The following is an 18898-nucleotide window of genomic DNA, read 5'->3' as shown; positions in this document are numbered from 1 at the left end:
TGAACTCTCTACCTACCCCTGCATCTTCAAGATTTTTACTTGCTTTCTCTACCCATAGATTCAGTGTTTCTGTTTTAATATTGAGATCTGTGATGCAGTCTGACTTGAGTTTGGTCATGGTGATAGACATGGGTCTAGTTTCAGTCTTCAGAATGTGGTGAGCCAGTTTTTCCAGCACCATTTATTAAAGAGCCTATCTTTCTTCTAGTGAACTTGTTTGACCCCTTTGTCAAACGTCAGGTGGCTGAGTGTGTCTGCGGTTGTGGCTGTTAACAGCCTTCTGGCTCGGCGATTTCATTTATTATGCCCACTTTTAAAAACTGCGAACATATAAAAGCACCGTGAGTTGCATGTGGGCCAGTTTGCAAAGCCTTCCCTTGCCAGTGAAGGAGGGAGGGCAACAGAACCTGTGTGCAAACCAGCAAGATGATGCCTATTCTATTCTGCCACAGTTTAGAAAGAAGAAAATGTCTAATCATTACTGCTCCTCACACCCAATCAAGGCATAATCATAAATATACAGCAAGATATATCTTGAGGGTTGCATGCGTAGGAACCCATGACAAAGTACCCGAACTTTATTATCAGAATTTTTGGTCTATTCTGTATGGGCAACTGTTGGGAGCCACTGAAGCTGGAAAATAATTAGACAGGCAGGATGAAGCCAGCCTGAGAACACGGGAGCTCCTCGGAGTAAACAAGCCCCTCGGAGTAAACAAGCCTTTGTAACTTGTTAGCTGGTTGCTGGGCAGTGAGACAAAAATTAACCAACCTCTCCAGGGTATAAATAAATGCTCTACTGCTTTTGGGCAGTCCTCTTGCTCAGCAGGCAAGAGGTAACTCCACCTGACCCCGGATTTTGTCTCTTGTCTTTATTTTTCTCATACCCACCGCCATTTCTCTCCGGGGTACAAGGAGAGACCAACGAGGTTCCCTACAGGAAACACAGTTCTACCCAGAGCGCCATGTAGTGATGATTGCTTTTGTCAGAGCCCCCTTCACGTCCTTATTTCTTAAGCTGTAGATCAGGGGGTTCAGCATGGGGATGACAACCGTGTAGAAAACAGAGGCCATTTTGTCTGTGTCCATGGAGTAACTGGAGCTGGGTCGGAAATACATGAACAGGAGGGTACCGTGAAACACAGCCACGGCTGTGAGGTGGGAGGCGCAGGTGGAGAAGGCTTTGCGTCTGCCCGCGGCTGAGTTCATCCTGAAGATGGTGGTGATGATGCAGCCGTAGGAGAGGAGGACCGTGACAATACTGCACCCCACCACACAGCCGATGAAGGTGAACATCACAATCTCATTGATGGATGTATCTGAGCAGGAGAGGGCCAGCAAGGGTGGGATGTCGCAGAAAAAGTGATTGATGATATTTGAGGTGCAGAAAGACAATTGAAACGTGCAGCTAGTGTGGATGACTGAATCCACCAAGCCTATGACATAGGCACCAGCCACCAGCTGGGTGCAGGCCCTCCTGGACATTGCGATGGTATAAAAGAGTGGATTGCAAATGGCAACGTAACGGTCATAGGCCATGACAGCCAACATGAGACATTCCACATCTGCAAAGGCTCCGAAAAAGTACATTTGAATGGCACATAAATTGTATGGAATCCTCTTTTGCTCAGATAGGAAGTCGGCCAGCATCTTGGGAGAGACAGTAGAGGAATAGCAGACATCACAGAAAGAGAGGTTGCCCAGGAAATAATACATGGGTGTGTGAAGTCTAGGGTCAATTTTGATGAGTACGATCATCCCTAGATTGGCAATCACAGTTATGCCATAAACAAGGAGGAAAAACAGAAAGAGTCCCTCTTGGATATCCTTTCTATCAGAAAGCCCTAAAAACACAAATTCTGCAAATGCAGTGCAGTTCTCCACCGCCATCTCTCAGACCTGGAGGTTCTTGGATTTGCAAAATGGAAAATGAAAATAGGTCCTCATACTCTGACTATATTCACAGTTTATTATTGATCCTTTCATCCCTCTAATCAAGAATAAATAACAACAAGTGTTTCAAAGTATACTGCCCATATTGGAAATATACCCATTTTCTTGTTATTAAACATCTTACATTTAGATTCTTCTGTATAGTTGGTGGAGTACACATCCATCCAAACTAAATCATGCTATTTCCATTTACTCCGGTGTAGCCATGGTGATACATGCCTGTAGTATGCCCTTCCAGGAGGCTGAGGCAGAAGCATGACGACTTTAAGCCCTACTTAGTGAATTGGTGATACCATCACTCTAAGTAAAAAAATAATACAAAGGGCTGCAGATGAAGTCTAGTGGAACAAACCTGAATTCAGTAACTGAGAGAGAGAGAGAGAGAGAGAGAGAGAGAGAGAGAGAGAGAGAGAGAGAGAAACTGTGTAGTACTTAGGATAATTTTTATTTCTTTCTTAAAGATGAAGAAAGTGATTTCTTCAAAAGTGAAGATAATAATCCTAGCAATTAGTTATTCCAGATTACATATCTTCTGAGAAGATTGTTGTTGTTGTCCATTTTGTAGAAATAGTGTCTCACCCTGTAATACAGAGATATGGTTAATTGAGAAATGCCTGTAATGAATATATCTCATTTTCTTTCAGTTATTATCTAAAATCATGGAGCAGATGGAACTAAGGCAGAGCTATTCCTGGCTCTGTACTGTCAGTTTTCTACCCAAAATGCAGGTCCCATCTCACTTCAGTAAGTAAGACTGCATGTCATCATCACTTAGAAGGCCACAGTCAGTGAGTCAGGACCAGCTGGAGTAAGCAGGTGCGTGTGTGCTCTAGAAATAGAAAGAAACCTAAGAAGACAGACATGGATATTTCAGGGTACTCTTAGTCCTCCCTCCCCTTTCATTAGTTTTTTTTTTGTGACAGTGTTTCACTTGAACTAGGTTATGTAGCCCAGGTTGGCCTCAAACTCATGGTAATCCTCCTGCCTCAGCCTCCAAAGTGCTGGGATTACACGTGTGTGCTACTATGACCCCATCCCCTTTTGAAACTGTTGTCCAGGTGCTATTCTGTATTTCAAACCTAATAGCAGAAATATTGGTAGAACAAGAGACACAAAGGCAAGAAAATTTTGTGATTTTCCAGTTGAGTCTATCTTATCAACTAAAATCCACATGATCTATTCACAACAAATCAGAAGCATGCAATACAAGGTAAAAATATCACATTTTCTGTTTATAACCTCTGAGAAATTTGTTCCTAAAATGTGTTCCTCATTGTAATTCTCCAGAGTATGTTATATTGTTTTGTTGTTTCCTTTGACCCCTATTTCTGTTGTATCCCAATAAAATATGCTGACTTTTAGGTCAAAATAATGAGTTTTCCTTCAGAGGGGAAATAAATTGTAGGACTTGCTATTATATTTTATGATACAAATCATATATCACATAATATTATTCATGTCCCCTTGTGTTCTGTGGATAGATGAGAAAGGTGGAATGAAATGTAGATGAATTTTATGAAGATACAATATTAATGCAAAGATTAATTTGTGCATCTCAAAATCGTGATGTAAACTCATTTAAATATCTGTAGACAAAGCTTCTAATGGTTTCAATTATAATATGACTACATTCTTTAAAATGTATGGAAATACTGGTAACATTAAAAATGATATATGATGCTTTCTTACCTTGGTCATCATATTAATGTTTACTGTTTTCCTGATGTCTATGTATAGCTATTGAAATGTTAATAATAAAGAAATTAAAACATGTTTACATGATCTCATAGTATCATTTGGTTTTTATAATAAGCTTTATTCAAATAAAAATAAAAGAAATGACAAATGTACAAGTTGGAAAAACACCAAGAAACATGAGTACGTGAGCCAGTACTAGTGTCCCCTCATTGGATGCAGCTCTCTCTGCAAAGGGATGTTTATTTCCTGCCTGTCATTGGTTGAACCATTTCTGTACCTGGTTGAACACTTGGTTTCTCAGGAATAAATGAGAGACACAATAATATGTTTTACCATCTTGTGTGTCTCACAAGTAGGGTGCTTGAGAAAGAAGTGTATACCTCTTAAAAATTTTTTTCTAGCATAATGCTCAATACTATGTCATATTAGGCAGAAAAAATTACTCTAATAAACCACTTTTACTTTCAGTTCTCCTGCCTGTATGTGAGCATTTCCTTTTAATGACACGAAGTACAAAACTATTACACACACATAGGCACATGTGCACAAATATGTTTCATAAAAAACATTTACAGACTTCTGTGATTTCATCAAAATCAACATTTAATTCACACGCTACAAATAGCTAGGTTTTGCCATCTGTATTATTGGACTTCTAATTTTTTTAAACATAAATGATGTCGGAATAAAACGTTGTAACTATTATAAAGAGATACAATGCATTTTTCTATTTATGTACATTAATTAATTTAACCTGTCTTGTACCCATAGGCATTTGTATTCTATCTAATTTTTCATGTCAAATTTTTATTGTTTCCAAGTATTTCTTTGGAGTAAATTCTAAGAAATAGCCTATAAGCACAACTACTAGATTTGATCTTAAAATTTGATCAGTTTTAGCTTTCTTATCATAGGCATTTTATGTTATTTGTTATCGTGTATTGTCATATATTTTACATACTACCACATACTACCACATTGTCATATATTTTACATACTACCACATATGTCCCTTTCAAACGCATAATTATTTGACAAAAATTCTAAAACCTCGAGGTGGAAAGTCAATTTCTAGAGCCTCACAAATATTGTTTCTTTCTTTCTTTTTTTTTTTTTTTTTTTTTCCGGTACCGGGAACCGAACTCACGACCTTGTGCTTGCCAGGAAGGTGCTTTGACGCTGAGCTAAATCCCCAGCCGTACACAGATATTGTTTCAATGACTCCATAGAAATCGCTCGGAGTACATTTCTCTGTCAAGTGCAAAGAAAGAGTTTTGTCTTTAAAACAACGCTGAGCCTTCTCACAGGATATAACAGCACATTAAAGCAATGTCTGAACACTGACAAAATTATTGAACTACCGTGTCCTCAGCGGTCTGTCAAGGCTGCTTGGAAACCAGGGCTGGATCCCAGCAGGGAATGAGGGCAGAGCAGCGCGGTAAGAAGGGCTGGCACGTGCTGGCTCATTTGGTTTATTTACATGAACATGGCACTCTCACACTGTTAATATAGACGTGGATAGAGAGGGACGCGGAAGGCTATTGGCTGGTCCAGCTCCAGCAATCAAATCGAACATGACGTCATTGTCCCTTAGGATAGCACAGCGCGACACACTTGGGGAGTGCTCCCAGCTGCTTTCTGAGAGATGATTCACAATCTGAGCGTCTCTGTAGTCCACTGAGAAGCATAAGTTACTTTGCAGTGATCAAATTTCTTCTGCTTATGATGTTTAAGAAAATGAAATAATCTTAAACAATGTCTATGTATCCTGAGACTTAATATGTATAATTTAATTGCAACAAATCCTACTGATGAAAGTAGGCAAAAAATGCAGTAACTGGGTGTGAGAAAAACACATTTGTACACTCGACTACGTCAGATAGTCTTGAGTTTCTACCAAAATCTTACTTGGACTTAACCATTGTAGAGGTTGTGAATATTTTTTGTTTGCCTTATTTGTTATAAATCCTTCTTCTTCCTGTAATGTAGGGAACACATTCAATGGACTTCTACGACATTCAGGTATTCTTACTTTTTCAAAAAAATGATTCTTCCTGACCATTTGAATGACTTCTGATGTTTCGTTGTCATTTTTCTGTATGAACTTCCACAACCAAACATACTCCTCTGGGAAATAGTATGGAGGCAATTCTCAACCTAATAATTAGTCATAAGATTCCATGAACTCAAGGAAGTAACATTTTCTGTTACTCAAGAGCTTCATTAAATCTCTTGTGAGTTTCTGGAAAAGGTGGGCTTTTCCTGGGGAATATCCTCCCCAAACTCATTGTTTTCTTTCCCTCAAGGGCTTCCCTCCTCCAGGGGTGCTTCCTTTCCTCACACTGCACTTTCCAGCCAGGATCAAACTTCAGCTTCATAAGCACAGCTCTCTCCGCAGGCCATGTGTACCTCCATTTCCAGTCTCCATTAATACCAGAGCGTGGGTAGCCATACACTGTGGAAAAATTGGTCATCTAACTTCATCCCCAAAGAGACTTTCTGTTTTAATACAGAAAAGCTTTTCAAAGTAAAAAAAAAATTGAAGGTGGGTTTAAAACATTAGAGAGAAACAACTAAGGAAAGCTCAAAAAAGCAAACATCTGTATGTAAATGACTTTTGGAGTCACTGGTCGCCCTAAACACAATAATCATACGCAGCTCTCTACTTAAACAATCTCTCCATCAGAGGATGGTAGTCTGGTCCTGAGTCACGGGCCATTATGAAAGAAGTTCAATGCATGATCCTAATACAGAGAAAAACTAGGTTCACAGAGTACCCATTGCTAAAGACAAGAAACTATTGCAGTTGCCAACATCTATCTTGTATAAGCAAAGCATCACATATTGGTCAATATAAAGGATATTCTATGAAAGTTTTATGCTTTATTAATTTTACAAGCAGTTAAAATGTGTGCAAGGAAATATTAGATTTAGGTAATAAAGAAATATTTCAATTGCGTACAATCTAATAACAATAATATTTGCTTTTAGAAAACTATTAAATTATTCACATACTTTTTAAAAGAGTAACAACACATGAAATTTAAGAAATAATAACATTCATGCAATCCAAATCCAGACCACAAAAGAACAGAGCCAATACTTCAGAGATTATCTCTGTGTGCTAACATAAATTGATATCTAAGATAGCTTAGGTTTGTATTTTTTAAAAACCTTATTACAAGTGAAGTCTTTGGTTCATGAACATTTCTGTTTGCAGACAGCTAGGTTTTCAAACAGCAACATGTGACCAAATTTGCTTCTGTTCACAAACTCCACATGGGGTGACAAACACAACTGCAGTGTCTTTCTCACACAAACACAGATGTTAGTATGTTCCCACAAATGATAAAACAAATTAAGTTTTTGAACCAAGTCTATTTAAATATAAACACAAAATAGGAGACCATTCAAGAGCTGTAGTTTGTATTATCTTACATGTGGGTCTGAGTTAGTTCACTCTTTTTTATACGTGAGTTTCCTTCATCCTAAATATGTAGTACAAACACATTCATTTCCATTACTGTAGAGCATCTAATAAATGAACATGGCAAACGTGATTGATCAGAGTGAAGACTATAATACAGCAAAACAGTTCTGTATCAACTTTGAGTGCACGTATGAACTTAGTTAATTTGGTTTCAAAATAGGAAATGACATTTTGGGATCATAAGTTTGGTACAAGGTGTGATACTCAATAACAAATACTTTATAATGGTAGGTCAAATTACTATTCCTGTCAACACATAAGAGCTAAAGGTGCTATGCATCCATGTTAGTGCTTGACATTATTATTGTTAGTTATGCTAATCTTAGTTTTCTGTTATCAGTTATAACACTGTTCTAAAGTTGCAATTTGCATTTCAGCTGGACATGGAGTCCTATAACATCACTGTGATGTGTCTATTTAAATATAAATGCAGAATAGGAGGTCACTGAAGAGCCTGTGATTAAAGTGTCTGGCATTTCAGAATTCACACAAGTTAGTTGCTGCCATCCTTGTTGCCGTTCTAGATCACATCAGTCTGGATTTGCAGAGGTGAATCCCTGTATAGTTTGTGTGTGTGTGCACTGTGGTTCTTTTGTCATTTTAAATATCTCTAGAAGTGAGGATAGTTTTAGAGGATAGTAGAATCATAGCCATATTGAGATGCAAGCTGGCAACTGATAAGGACCTTAGAGATCATCCACCATGAGCAGGTCTTTCACAGAGAGGAGACTGACTTCTAGTGGGGAAGAGTAACTTGCTAACTACACAGTCATGCAGAGTTGCTTCAGATGCCTAGTTTATCAAATGTTGAGAGAGAGGGACAGGGAGGGGAACTGGGAGAGGGAGAGGGAGAAGGACATGCAGAGGGACAGGGACACAGGGAGACAGAGGGTGCTCCAGCAGGAAGGTTAAAACATCGCCTGTGATTTTGGCCCTGGGTCTCCTACCTACTGGTCCACTGAATGTCATCACTGCTGTATGCTAAAATACATGCTCGGACAAGCTATCTACAGTATCAGTCTGTCTGTCCCCTGTGTCACACACATATCCAAATCAACCAGCGCTATGGCATTATTATGTGTAGTTATCTCAGTATGAAGGCTGAAGAAATGAGTAGAAATACAAACACAGGACTGTACTGCTAACCCACTACTTCGAGTCACTGACAAAATATATTGTGTGAAATATTTTCTGATGAGCTGCTATTTGTAAAAAAGAAGACTAACTAAAAAGTAGGGTGTCATTTATCCATATTTATAAGTGAAATAAATCAGATCTGCTTGATTAAACATTGTAATGCCTCCCTAGTGTAAGAACTTGAAAGAGTAAATTAAATTTGAAAGGTACAATAAATATTGTGAAAGGGAAAGAAACTGCTCAGGCAGAAGGAACAACTGGGGTGAGGCAAAGGAGAAAAGAAAGAAAGAAATAGGGGAAAAATATATACATATATACATAATAGCTGGGATAATTGTACTCCTGATTTTGGTCTATTGAAAGGAACAGTGAACGCTTAAATTTTTTTCTTCTTTTTAATTTTTTTGACCAACTTTACATACTTATATCTGGTAATCTGAACAACTATTTGAAGACAGCAATATGCAACGTAACAACCACTGTTGAATTCCTATTGTCTTGTTTAGTGAAATTCTGTATCAGTTCTAATTTTTTAAAATTATTTTTTATTCTCTTTGAAAATAGATATTTATAAATAAATAAATAAATAATAGCATAAGCTGTAATGCACAAGTACAAGACCTTCGATTTGTTTTCCAAAAGAGGTGCTCCTCCTCATAGGGCCTTTCTATTACCTTTCTTTCCTATCATCTGTGTCAGAGTTCTGCAGATGACACTGTGAAAAGCAGAGGAACCACTCAGGCTCTATTTCCATTAGGAAATGTTTTCCAAGAAGGGCACTTCCAAATGGCAACCACAAAATATTCGATGTTCAGATGTCATTTAGCTTGTTAAGGGTTAGTGCACAATGAAGAGTGTCAGGGCTATGAGAATTCCTCCATATCTACGGCCACACCCCTATCTTGCAAAGGGCTTCTTACAGTGTTTTGAATGGTGTCAAATGGAGTGGTCCAACATCAAAAGTACATTTTTTATTTCCTGTGTAATTAATATGTGTGCCTTTATAGATCTGCTACATTGGTCATAAAACTTTTATATTCTTTCTTAGAAGCTATAAAGTGATAGTCAAAGTGCATGTCACCATAATTCAATATCTCATAAGCACTCACATATTACTGCAGAGATTAATTTTATTATTGATTTCTTGTCCCATTCTGAGTCTCAGTCACAAAGAAGATTTTAGAATTGCAGGCAGCAAAACATGGTATTGCTGAGCACAAAGTGTTCTCTGTCTCAGATTGGAGGTGATGGTCTACTAAAGGCAGTGATATATGCAACGAGGAAGGTGTTATTTGAGAACCACAGTGATGGGCTTTAAAGCAGGGCTGAGAAAGGAAGGGGTGAGAGAAACAGAGGTATAATGACCAAGTAGAAAATTTTAGCACAAGCATAGACTTTACAAGAGTCATTCATTTAAAATTGCATTTAATTTTACTTTTAACTGACACAAAATTGTACCAATTCATGGGTAGTATATGATGTTGAGAGTCTCATATACACTGTGTAATGACCAGATGATTAATGTATACATCAGATAAACACTCCTCATTTCTTTGAGTTGCAACAATCAAAATACTCTCTTCTTCTCATTTTGAAACACACAATAAATACACTATAATGAACAATATGCATCCTGCTATACAGTCGAATGGCAAAAATAATTCCTCTCATGGCATTCAACCAATTCAACAGGAAATGACACTAAACAAGTATGCAAATAATTCAATGAAAAGGTACAAAAGATTCAAATGGACATTTCTCAGAAGAAACATACAAATAGCTACTGAGTGGATGAAGATGTATCCGATATCAATAATTACCAAAGAAATGCCAATCAGAATCACTTTGGTCTTTACACTTATATGTTGGACGTCTGTTCCTCCAAGGGGGTCCTTTCCTGCCCACCTCAGGGTCTCATTCTCAGCTTTCCATATGGCACCCCCCTTTCCGCACCATCGGCCATTGCATCTCCACCTGTTGTTTAGATCTGAAACTACATGTCCCCCTTTCAAAGAACCATCTACCCTTTGCTATCCTGAGTCACACCTTCAGTTTGCACTTACAGTAGCCTGGTTTTTCAATCCATAGCATTTTTATGGTTTATTATGACATTTATAACTCTAGCTAATATTTCTTATTTCCCATATATTACAGGAATCATTAACATGGAAACTGTTTGTCCACAAGGTGCTAATCACACAACTATGTAAATGGTAAACACAAAAACCTCAATAGAATAATAAATGAATGCATAAAATTTTCCATCAATCAAATGACTATTTGGGACACTTAACACACAGAGTGGAAATTTACCAAAAATTACAGAGTACCCTTGTTATAATGGAGGCATACAATGAAGTTGGACTAGTTAGGAAACTACAGAATATTGGTTTATTATTGCTTGGTAAAATATTTCTTATATTGGATATTTAAAAATTGAGACAAATTTATATTACAATGTATAGTTAGAAGGTAACAGCAGTATAGATTTGTATAAATTAATAAATATTTATTTGTAGTATATGCTTCCTTATTTAACAAAAACTTTATTTCTCAGCCTTTGCAGGGCCTCTTTCACGTCCTTGTTTCGCAGGCTGTAAATCTGAGGGTTCAGCATGGGAATCACCAGGGTGTAAAACAGTGAGGTCATTTTGTCCTGATCTAGGGAGTAGGAAGAACTCGGCCGAAATTACATGAAAAGCAGAGTTCCCTGAAAAATTGCAACTGTAGTTAAGTGTGAGGCACAGGTAAAGAAAGCTTTGGACCTTCCCTCAGCAGATGAGATCTTTAAGACAGATGAGACGATGTAGCAATATGAGACAAGAACTCCCGAGATGGTGCTCAGTTCTATAAAACCAAAAATGATGAACATTACTAATTCATTGACCTGTGTATCAGAGCAGGACAACAGTAGGATAGGAGGGATATCACAGAAGAAGTGATTGATTTCATTAGACCCGCAGAAACATAAGCTAAAAGTCATGATAGTGTGTATCACAGTGTCTACAGTTCCCACCAGGTACACTCCGACCAGGAGCTGGAAACACGTCGTACTTGACATGTCTGCCCCATAGAGCAAGGGGTTACTGATGGCCTTGTACCGATCAAAGGCCATCACTGCCAGCAGCAGGCACTCAGCATCTATAAAGATACAGGAGAAGAAGAACTGCAGGGCACAGCCAACAAAGGGAATTGATTTGTTCTTAGCTAAAAGGTCCACCAGCATCTTGGGCCCAACTGCACTGGAATAGCAGAGGTCGGAGAAAGACAGGTGGCTGAGAAAAAAGTACATGGGTGTCTGAAGCTGGGAATCCACTCTGATTAAAATGATCATTCCAAAATTTGTCAGGAGAATGATGAGATAGACTACTAGAAATATGGTGAACAGAATCACTTTCGTTTCAGGTTTGTTGGTAATTCCCAAGAGAAAGAATTCAGCAAATGAGGTGCAGTTGTCCATCTCCATTCTGCCTTATTCCTCATATAAACTGCTTCAAAATTCATCAAGACAATGATTGATTAGAATCTGATGTTTTCTACATAGGTAAAAAATGTCTATAATGTGGAACATAATTTCATTGTACAAATAATTTTCCATACTCTCTGAAAGTGTCACTTATAAAGAAAAATTATTATGTGAGAACAAAAAGTTCCCAGTGGAGAAACTTTATGAACTTTGATGTTAAACTTATGAATAATACCTGATATGTGCGTGATCTTGGTTTCTCTCATCCACTCTTAAGAAATAGATTTCAGATCCAAAATGATATGAAGGAAACAGCAAAATGAAAGATATAAGACTGATGATTTCATGTCAAAAATGATCACATGGATTACATTACTCAAGAAATATGATTGAATTTATCACTAACAATGATATAAGAGCAGTTTTAAAATGAAAATCATTGTACTCTTTCTAGTGTCTTGTTTTATTGAAAAATGACACATCTATCATTGAACTATTTTCCCCTCATTATCATTGGTTTGTGGGAGGTTTTACCACTCCTTTGCACAACTCACTAGATTTCAAATTACAAGTCTCTTGAAAACAAAAATAATGACTTCAAATAGGAGGAACAGCATATTACACACACACACACATACACACATATATGCACACACTTGTTTATCACTGGCTTCTAATTTGACTTTGTCAATAACCTCAACATTGGAAGACAACAGTAAACATTTCTAGACACTATATTCCTTCTGTCTTTGTTTCCATCTATACACACATGTGAGAGGGTATAAATATGCCTTTCAGTAACTATATGAAAGTTGAATGTATATGGTCATCTTTTATCATTGCTAGACTTAAGTATTATGGTGTTAGGTCCATAGGTACTTGAATTTACTTATATTGATGTTTGATACATGTTACCTGTAGTATTATTATTTGAATAAAACTAAAACAAATTTTAAGTTTGCATGTGCCACTTCATTTGCAGAATGATTTTATAAAGGAATGGTTTACTTATGCATCTTGATTAAAACATAAATAAGGAAATACTTTACAATCCTCATATAAATAGCAAATGAATTTAGCAAAAGTTATGAAAAGAGACTAAGAAGAATATATCATTGGTCAGTATATTATGAAATATATTTAACTGAGTATATTTAGCAAAATCATTCACTAACACATTTCTTACTTGGTTCCTCATTTTTTCAAAGGAAGTAATACTTTATTTGTCCTCTATTTTTTAAATATACTCACAGAGAATCCCTCCTGAGATGACAAAGATTTTCTGTACTTGTTGTTGGTGCTAAATAACTTGTAGGTCACATTTATTCTCACCTAGAGACTGTTGTGATGTAAATCTCCTAAGCTTCTGCTTTTCGCACTTTGTGTTGTTCAAACATAATTGATTAGACTACTAGATTCCATTTTCCCCTGAGTGTGGTGGTGCAACAACTTTAGCAGAGGCAGAACTTTTAATGACTTGCCTTTGTCAACATATTGATCAATTTTAAAACTGAGGAAAATTTAACACTATGCTTCTTAGACATCGTGAGTCACACTCTCATGAAACCAGACATCGAATAAAATTTAAATACAGTTTTAAGTTTTACATTTTAAAAATGTACTAGTACATGTTTGCAGTCTATAACTAATGCATTGAATAACATGACCTACATATAAAATACACATTTTTATATAATATATTAGTGTCACAGTATATACATATATATATACAGTTCCAGAGGATGGAAGTGCAAATGCAAGGCACAAATAGAATCATTATGCAGAGACCGCCTGTCTTCTGGTACACAGATACCCAAATATTCAGACTTTACATGGCAGAATCAGCCAGGAAAACCCGGAAGCTCTGTCTCATAAAGGCAACCATGCAATCTCTGATAGTTCTGCCCATATAAACTCCACACTTTCCAAAAGCCTCACATACTAATGTCAGTTTTTTTTATTAATGCCAAGATTTTGAGGTTAGGATCTCAGCATGAGCAAAAACAACCAGAGTGGAGAAGAAAGCACTGCCAACAAGGCAGAGACAGGAGGAGCAGGTCTGTTTTTCACATTCCAAACATCCGCAGACTCCAGCGAGCCAAGGTTCACTAGGCCAGCCTGCCTGGATAATCCCAGGGAGCAGAAAGTCCTGATTTTATGATGTCATTTTCTGGAAGAAGAGCACCAGTCCACCAAGAAGTGTCTTCTGCCCTTGTTCCCCGCAGTCCCACTGCCCAAGCTGCTCTCATTATAGCTGCAGCTGCTTCGGACACCGGGTTCCCCCTCACAGAGGTATTTTCCCTAAGCACAGCAGACCTGAATATGGACCAAACACACAAAGTTTATTAAGACTGATTTGCAAGCTTGAATAAGAGGCCTGGATCTGAAACAACTGTTACTATTTAGTGTGCTTGAATTTGGAGCAATACACAAGATTGACTGTGAAGCAATCACAGGTCTGCTGCTGCTATATATGAAGTGATTGAAAAGTAGTGCTTAAATTTGAAAATACCTACTACAGTAAAAACATATTGTTATCAGTCCTCCTTGTACTCCTCCTCACTTCAAATGCACTGATCCCATGGTTTGTGCCCCTTCGGTAGCAGTTCTGGAAGTCGTTTTTTTGTTTATTTGTTCATTTTCTATCTTTAATTATATTCTCTTGTTGGCCTTCATATCTTGAATCAATTCAGTATTTACCTTTCATGATCGTCTTAACTTTGGAAGAGTCAGAAGTCCCATGGTGCTTTGGGTGAGGGCGCATAGTAATGGTTCATTAAACTTGTCATTCTATTGGATGGCACGTGGGAGCAGCATTCACTAAATTTTTTATCACAGCTCACAAAGACACTTATGAAAGAGGACTTCCTGAACTGCTTCAGAAAGTAGCAAGAGTGATGGGGTGTTTTCAAAGGAAGAGTATTTGGAGAGGGATTCATGACAGTGTGTATCTTACTGTAATAAGGTTATTTTTTAACTTAAAGCAATCATTTCATATCTTAATCATTCCTCATAAACAGCAATCCTCTCTAGTGGCCTGGGAAAGTTTCCTCTTGTACACTGACCCCCTCTGTTCATCACAGACCTTATTCAAATAAAGCCTTGACCCATTGGTCTGGTACATCTACTTGTAATTTATTTCTCCCTGAAAGCCTGTAAATCTACTCAGCGTACTGGGTAAAGTACACAGAATGGATCTCATAAGGGGGTAAGGGAGAGTGGCCTTTAACATGAGGGCTTTCTAGCTCTAAAGCAAGAAAGACACTTTATATTCCTTCTGTGTGGAGAAGGTCTCCAGACCATTCCACTGGTCTGGAGACCAGTGACCAAAGTCAGTGAGGATGGTGGATGGTGTTCATTGGTGGAGAATGGCCGTGTGTGTCAGCTGCAGTACCCAGCCGTGGCAACTGGTGCGGACAGTCACTGGCCATATTTGAGTGCCTGCCGTGGCAGTAAATGGTGGGTAGCACCAACCAGGGGTTACCAGCGTTAACTGATGTCAACATCATTCAGCAGTCAACCAGCAAGGACATTCAGCAGTCAGCAGCGACAGTAGTCCAGAAATTAGAGCACTGACGCTGAGAGCTAAAGGATACAGGTACTTAGAGAACAGAAGCTTGAAGGCTATGAGCAGTCAAAACTCAGAGCCTGTATCACAGCTGCATTTTGCTGATTCATTGTTTCTATTCAAATTGAGCAAAAGAACCCTGGGTGGGTCGCTGACACATCAACCCACAATTTAATTGAACTTTATATTTTAAACTGTTTTCTGTCATGCTGCTGCTCATGAAAACCATGAACAAAAGGGCATATGTAAATTTAGAGTATGTAGCAGTGGAAGTCTAAAATGTGTTCTCCAAAAGAAGTATTTTCCCCATACGATTTTTGTGTCTTCACAGTTTCCTAAAACCTGTAACTGCGTCTTACAAATGCCACTGTGAAAAGCATCAGAGATTCTGAAACTCAGTTTTCTTTATGCAATGCTTTCACACAAGGATATTTTGTAATTACAAACACTGAAGCAAAGGTTTTCAGTGCCTTACCTTGTACAGTTTTAATAGATAATGAACAACTACATAGAATGTTGTATAATTGTTCAAATATGTGATAATAATACTATGTTCCCAGCAAGGTTCTTCTTGTGTTTTTCCCTTGCAAATTTAAGTACACCAGATGGATTAACTAAATATTGATTAGGTATTAGATGAATGTTCTTTAATTTGTACATCTTTGTAGACTGACTACTTTAGAATCCAAAATTACATTTGAAATATGGGTCATAGACTGAGTTAATTGTTATTGACTATTCAATAAGCCCTCAAAACTTTCATACAAGATTGATTTCAATTACATATTTGCTTTTTCAACTTGTGCTAGAATGAAATTCAATAAAGTCTGTTTCCATCAAAGAATGTTCATAATGTTTTATTAGAGGTGATGCTTTAACACAGTTCTAGGTAGAATAATTCTTTGAGAGTCTTACTTATGAATCACAAAGCTGGAAATTAAACTAAGATATATGATCAATAAAAGTGTACAAAGAGCTAAGTAGAAATCACTCTGTTGAGAATTTTAGAGAAGACTTTACAAGAACCCTACACTTTACACTGTGTTTTGTTTAATTTTGAATAGTTATGAATTTGCTCAATTTTATGGGTATAAAATGAAATGAACCATCATATATACATTGTGTAATGATAAAATCAGGGTAATTAGAAAATACATTCTTTTAAATATTTACCATTTCTTCATGTTGGGAGAATAAAAAATTATTTCTTCTATTTATATAAAAACAAACAATAAAGATTTGCTATACTCATCTCAACATTCAGCACAACTATTTCATCCTAGGAAACACAACTCAATAAATAATGAAAGAAAATACCCCCCCCAAACTGATGCTAGTATGAACAGAAAGGGTACAAAAAGTCCAAATAGATACTTCTCACAACACCACATTTAAATTGTACAAAAGTACATAAACAAATTTTCAACATAGTATTCATTAGAGGAATCTAGTCTCCTCTGTGTTCTTTGCAGCTTGGATTTCCTTTCATTCTCAGGGTATTTTTCTGACCATACCAGGGTTCCTACTTTTCAAGTTCCTACTTTTGTTATCTCCATTATATGTCTATTTATTGCTAATATATGAAACTAAGCATCCCCTTTTAGAAGAATTTTTCCTCCTGTACAGACCAGACTTAGGGTACATAGCATACTCCTCATTTACTACATGCCAATTCATACTTCACTATCTAGTATTTGTATGTTTAGCTATTTAAAGTTTCTGATTTCCAATACACTGTGGGGCTCAATAGCATAGTGCTCATTTCACCATGAATGGAATGTACACACAGGTACAAATACCACTTACTAAACACTCAATAAATCTTAGGATCAAATCAGTGCCTACAATACACATCAAACAAATGACATCTGTACTCATTAAAACAAAGACTGACAAATTTTCCAAAAATAAATATCATTCTGCCTTTGGAAGACATATAATAAATGATAAAATATTTGGGAAATCAAAAAAATATTTGTATATTGGAGATGAAAAAGATATTATTAAGTTCAGTGAAGGTATATGACCACACTATAGGTATAAATATAAGGTGAAGAAACCAAAACTATAGTGTATCTATACAAACATATTAATGGGTAGTATATACTAATTAGCCTAAGACAAAATTTTTTTTTAATCTTTTTGTGGCCTCTTTCACATCCTGATTCCGTAGACTATAAACCAGAGGGTTCAGCATGGGAATCACCAGGCTGTAAAACAGTGAGGTCACTTTGTCCTGATGGAGGTCGTAGGCAGAACTGGGACGGAAGTACATGAAGAGCATGGTTCCCTGGAAGATGGTGACGGCAGTGAGGTGGGAGGCGCAGGTGGAGAAGGCTTTAAACTTCCCCTCAGCAGAGCGGATCTTTATGACTGACAAGATAATATAAAAATAAGAGACCAAAATCCCTGAGATGGTGCTCAGTTCTATAAAACCAAAAATGGTGAATATCAATAACTCATTGATCTGTGTATCAGAGCAAGATATTACTAGGATAGGAAGAACATCGCAGAAGAAATGATTGATCTCCCTAGAACCACAGAAACATAAGTGGAATGCCAACGATGTATGGATCAAAGCATCTACTATCCCCAAGGTGTAAATTGTAGCCACAAGTACAGAGCACACCCTGCTCGACATGTCCACTGCATAGAGCAAGGGGTTGCTGATGGCCTTGTAGCGATCAAAAGCCATCACTGCCAGCAGCAGGCACTCAACGTCTATAAACATGTAGAAGAAGAAAAGCTGTAAAGCACAGCCAACAAAAGGAATTGATCTGTTGTTGGTGAGTAGATCCAGTAGCATCTTGGGGCCAACTGCACTGGAATAACAGAGGTCAGCGAAGGAGAGGTGACTAAGGAAATAGTACATGGGTGTGTGCAGCTGGGAGTCCACTCTGATGAGAGTGATCATACCAAGATTTGCCAGGACATTAATGAGATACACAATTAAAAATGTGACAAAGAGAGACATTTTGATTTCCGGACTATTTGTTATCCCTAATAGAAAGAAGTCAGTCAATGAGGAGCAGTTTTCTTTGTCCATTCTTCTTTATTCTTATTCTAAGTTGTGAGAAAAACAAACAGAAAATAGGTTAGGTTTTTATATTTCTATCTATACAAATATAGTATTTATGAAATGGGATGTGAATTGTATCTGTCAGAAACAAGTGGCAGTCTAAAGAGGCCATATCGTGTAAAAAAGAAATTAAAATTATCTAGGAATGGGGGTTGATAAAAAGTTATTTCATGCATGATTCTTGCTTGCCTTTTTGCATCATTCCTCTCAGGTGCTAGATTTGAATATACTAAAAGTTATTTCCAGATCCAAATCATACGAAATGAGCACCACAATTAGAAAGACAAGCCATGACATGAAAGACTAAACATCTTCTGTGATGCCAGAATGATCCTATGTATTACAGAACTTAAGAAACTTTACTAAATATTGTCACTGAACCCCATTGAATATTAATTTATGAGTGAAAATTACTATGACACTGTCCAGTGTCCTTAGATTTCACAGAAAAGTAAAACGTTCAGTTGCACTAGTCTTTTTCTTACCATCAGCGTCTTACCAGAACCT

At 37.2% G+C, this 18898-nt stretch overlaps 2 protein-coding genes and 1 pseudogene across 2 annotated transcripts; all 3 read right to left on the bottom strand.

Annotated features, from left to right (window-relative positions):
- Nucleotides 1-951: 951 nt before the first annotated feature.
- LOC102008968 (olfactory receptor-like protein OLF2) lies at nucleotides 952-1890 on the bottom strand. The gene has a single exon (XM_005408212.1). It carries the CDS (start codon nucleotides 1888-1890, stop codon nucleotides 952-954), a length of 939 nt encoding a protein of 312 aa, XP_005408269.1.
- An 8918-nt stretch (nucleotides 1891-10808) lies between these two features.
- LOC102008651 lies at nucleotides 10809-11744 on the bottom strand (annotated as a pseudogene).
- A 5678-nt stretch (nucleotides 11745-17422) lies between these two features.
- Nucleotides 17423-18358, bottom strand: LOC102008338 (olfactory receptor 5W2-like). Its single transcript, XM_005408211.1, has one exon. It carries the CDS (start codon nucleotides 18356-18358, stop codon nucleotides 17423-17425), a length of 936 nt encoding a protein of 311 aa, XP_005408268.1.
- Between the last annotated feature and the right edge of the window lie 540 nt (nucleotides 18359-18898).

This window comes from Chinchilla lanigera, unplaced genomic scaffold, assembly GCF_000276665.1.
Source record: "Chinchilla lanigera isolate Chin_1 unplaced genomic scaffold, ChiLan1.0 scaffold00110, whole genome shotgun sequence".
NCBI classification, from domain to species: domain Eukaryota; kingdom Metazoa; phylum Chordata; class Mammalia; order Rodentia; family Chinchillidae; genus Chinchilla; species Chinchilla lanigera.
Note: the sequence above shows the minus strand (reverse complement) of the source record. Positions and strands in the feature narration are given on the sequence as shown.

Bases quoted from the DNA above. Each gene is read 5' to 3' on its own strand.
- LOC102008968 (XM_005408212.1), bottom strand. From the start codon at position 1,890: ATGGCGGTGGAGAACTGCACTGCATTTGCAGAATTTGTGTTTTTAGGG.
- LOC102008338 (XM_005408211.1), bottom strand. From the start codon at position 18,358: ATGGACAAAGAAAACTGCTCCTCATTGACTGACTTCTTTCTATTAGGG.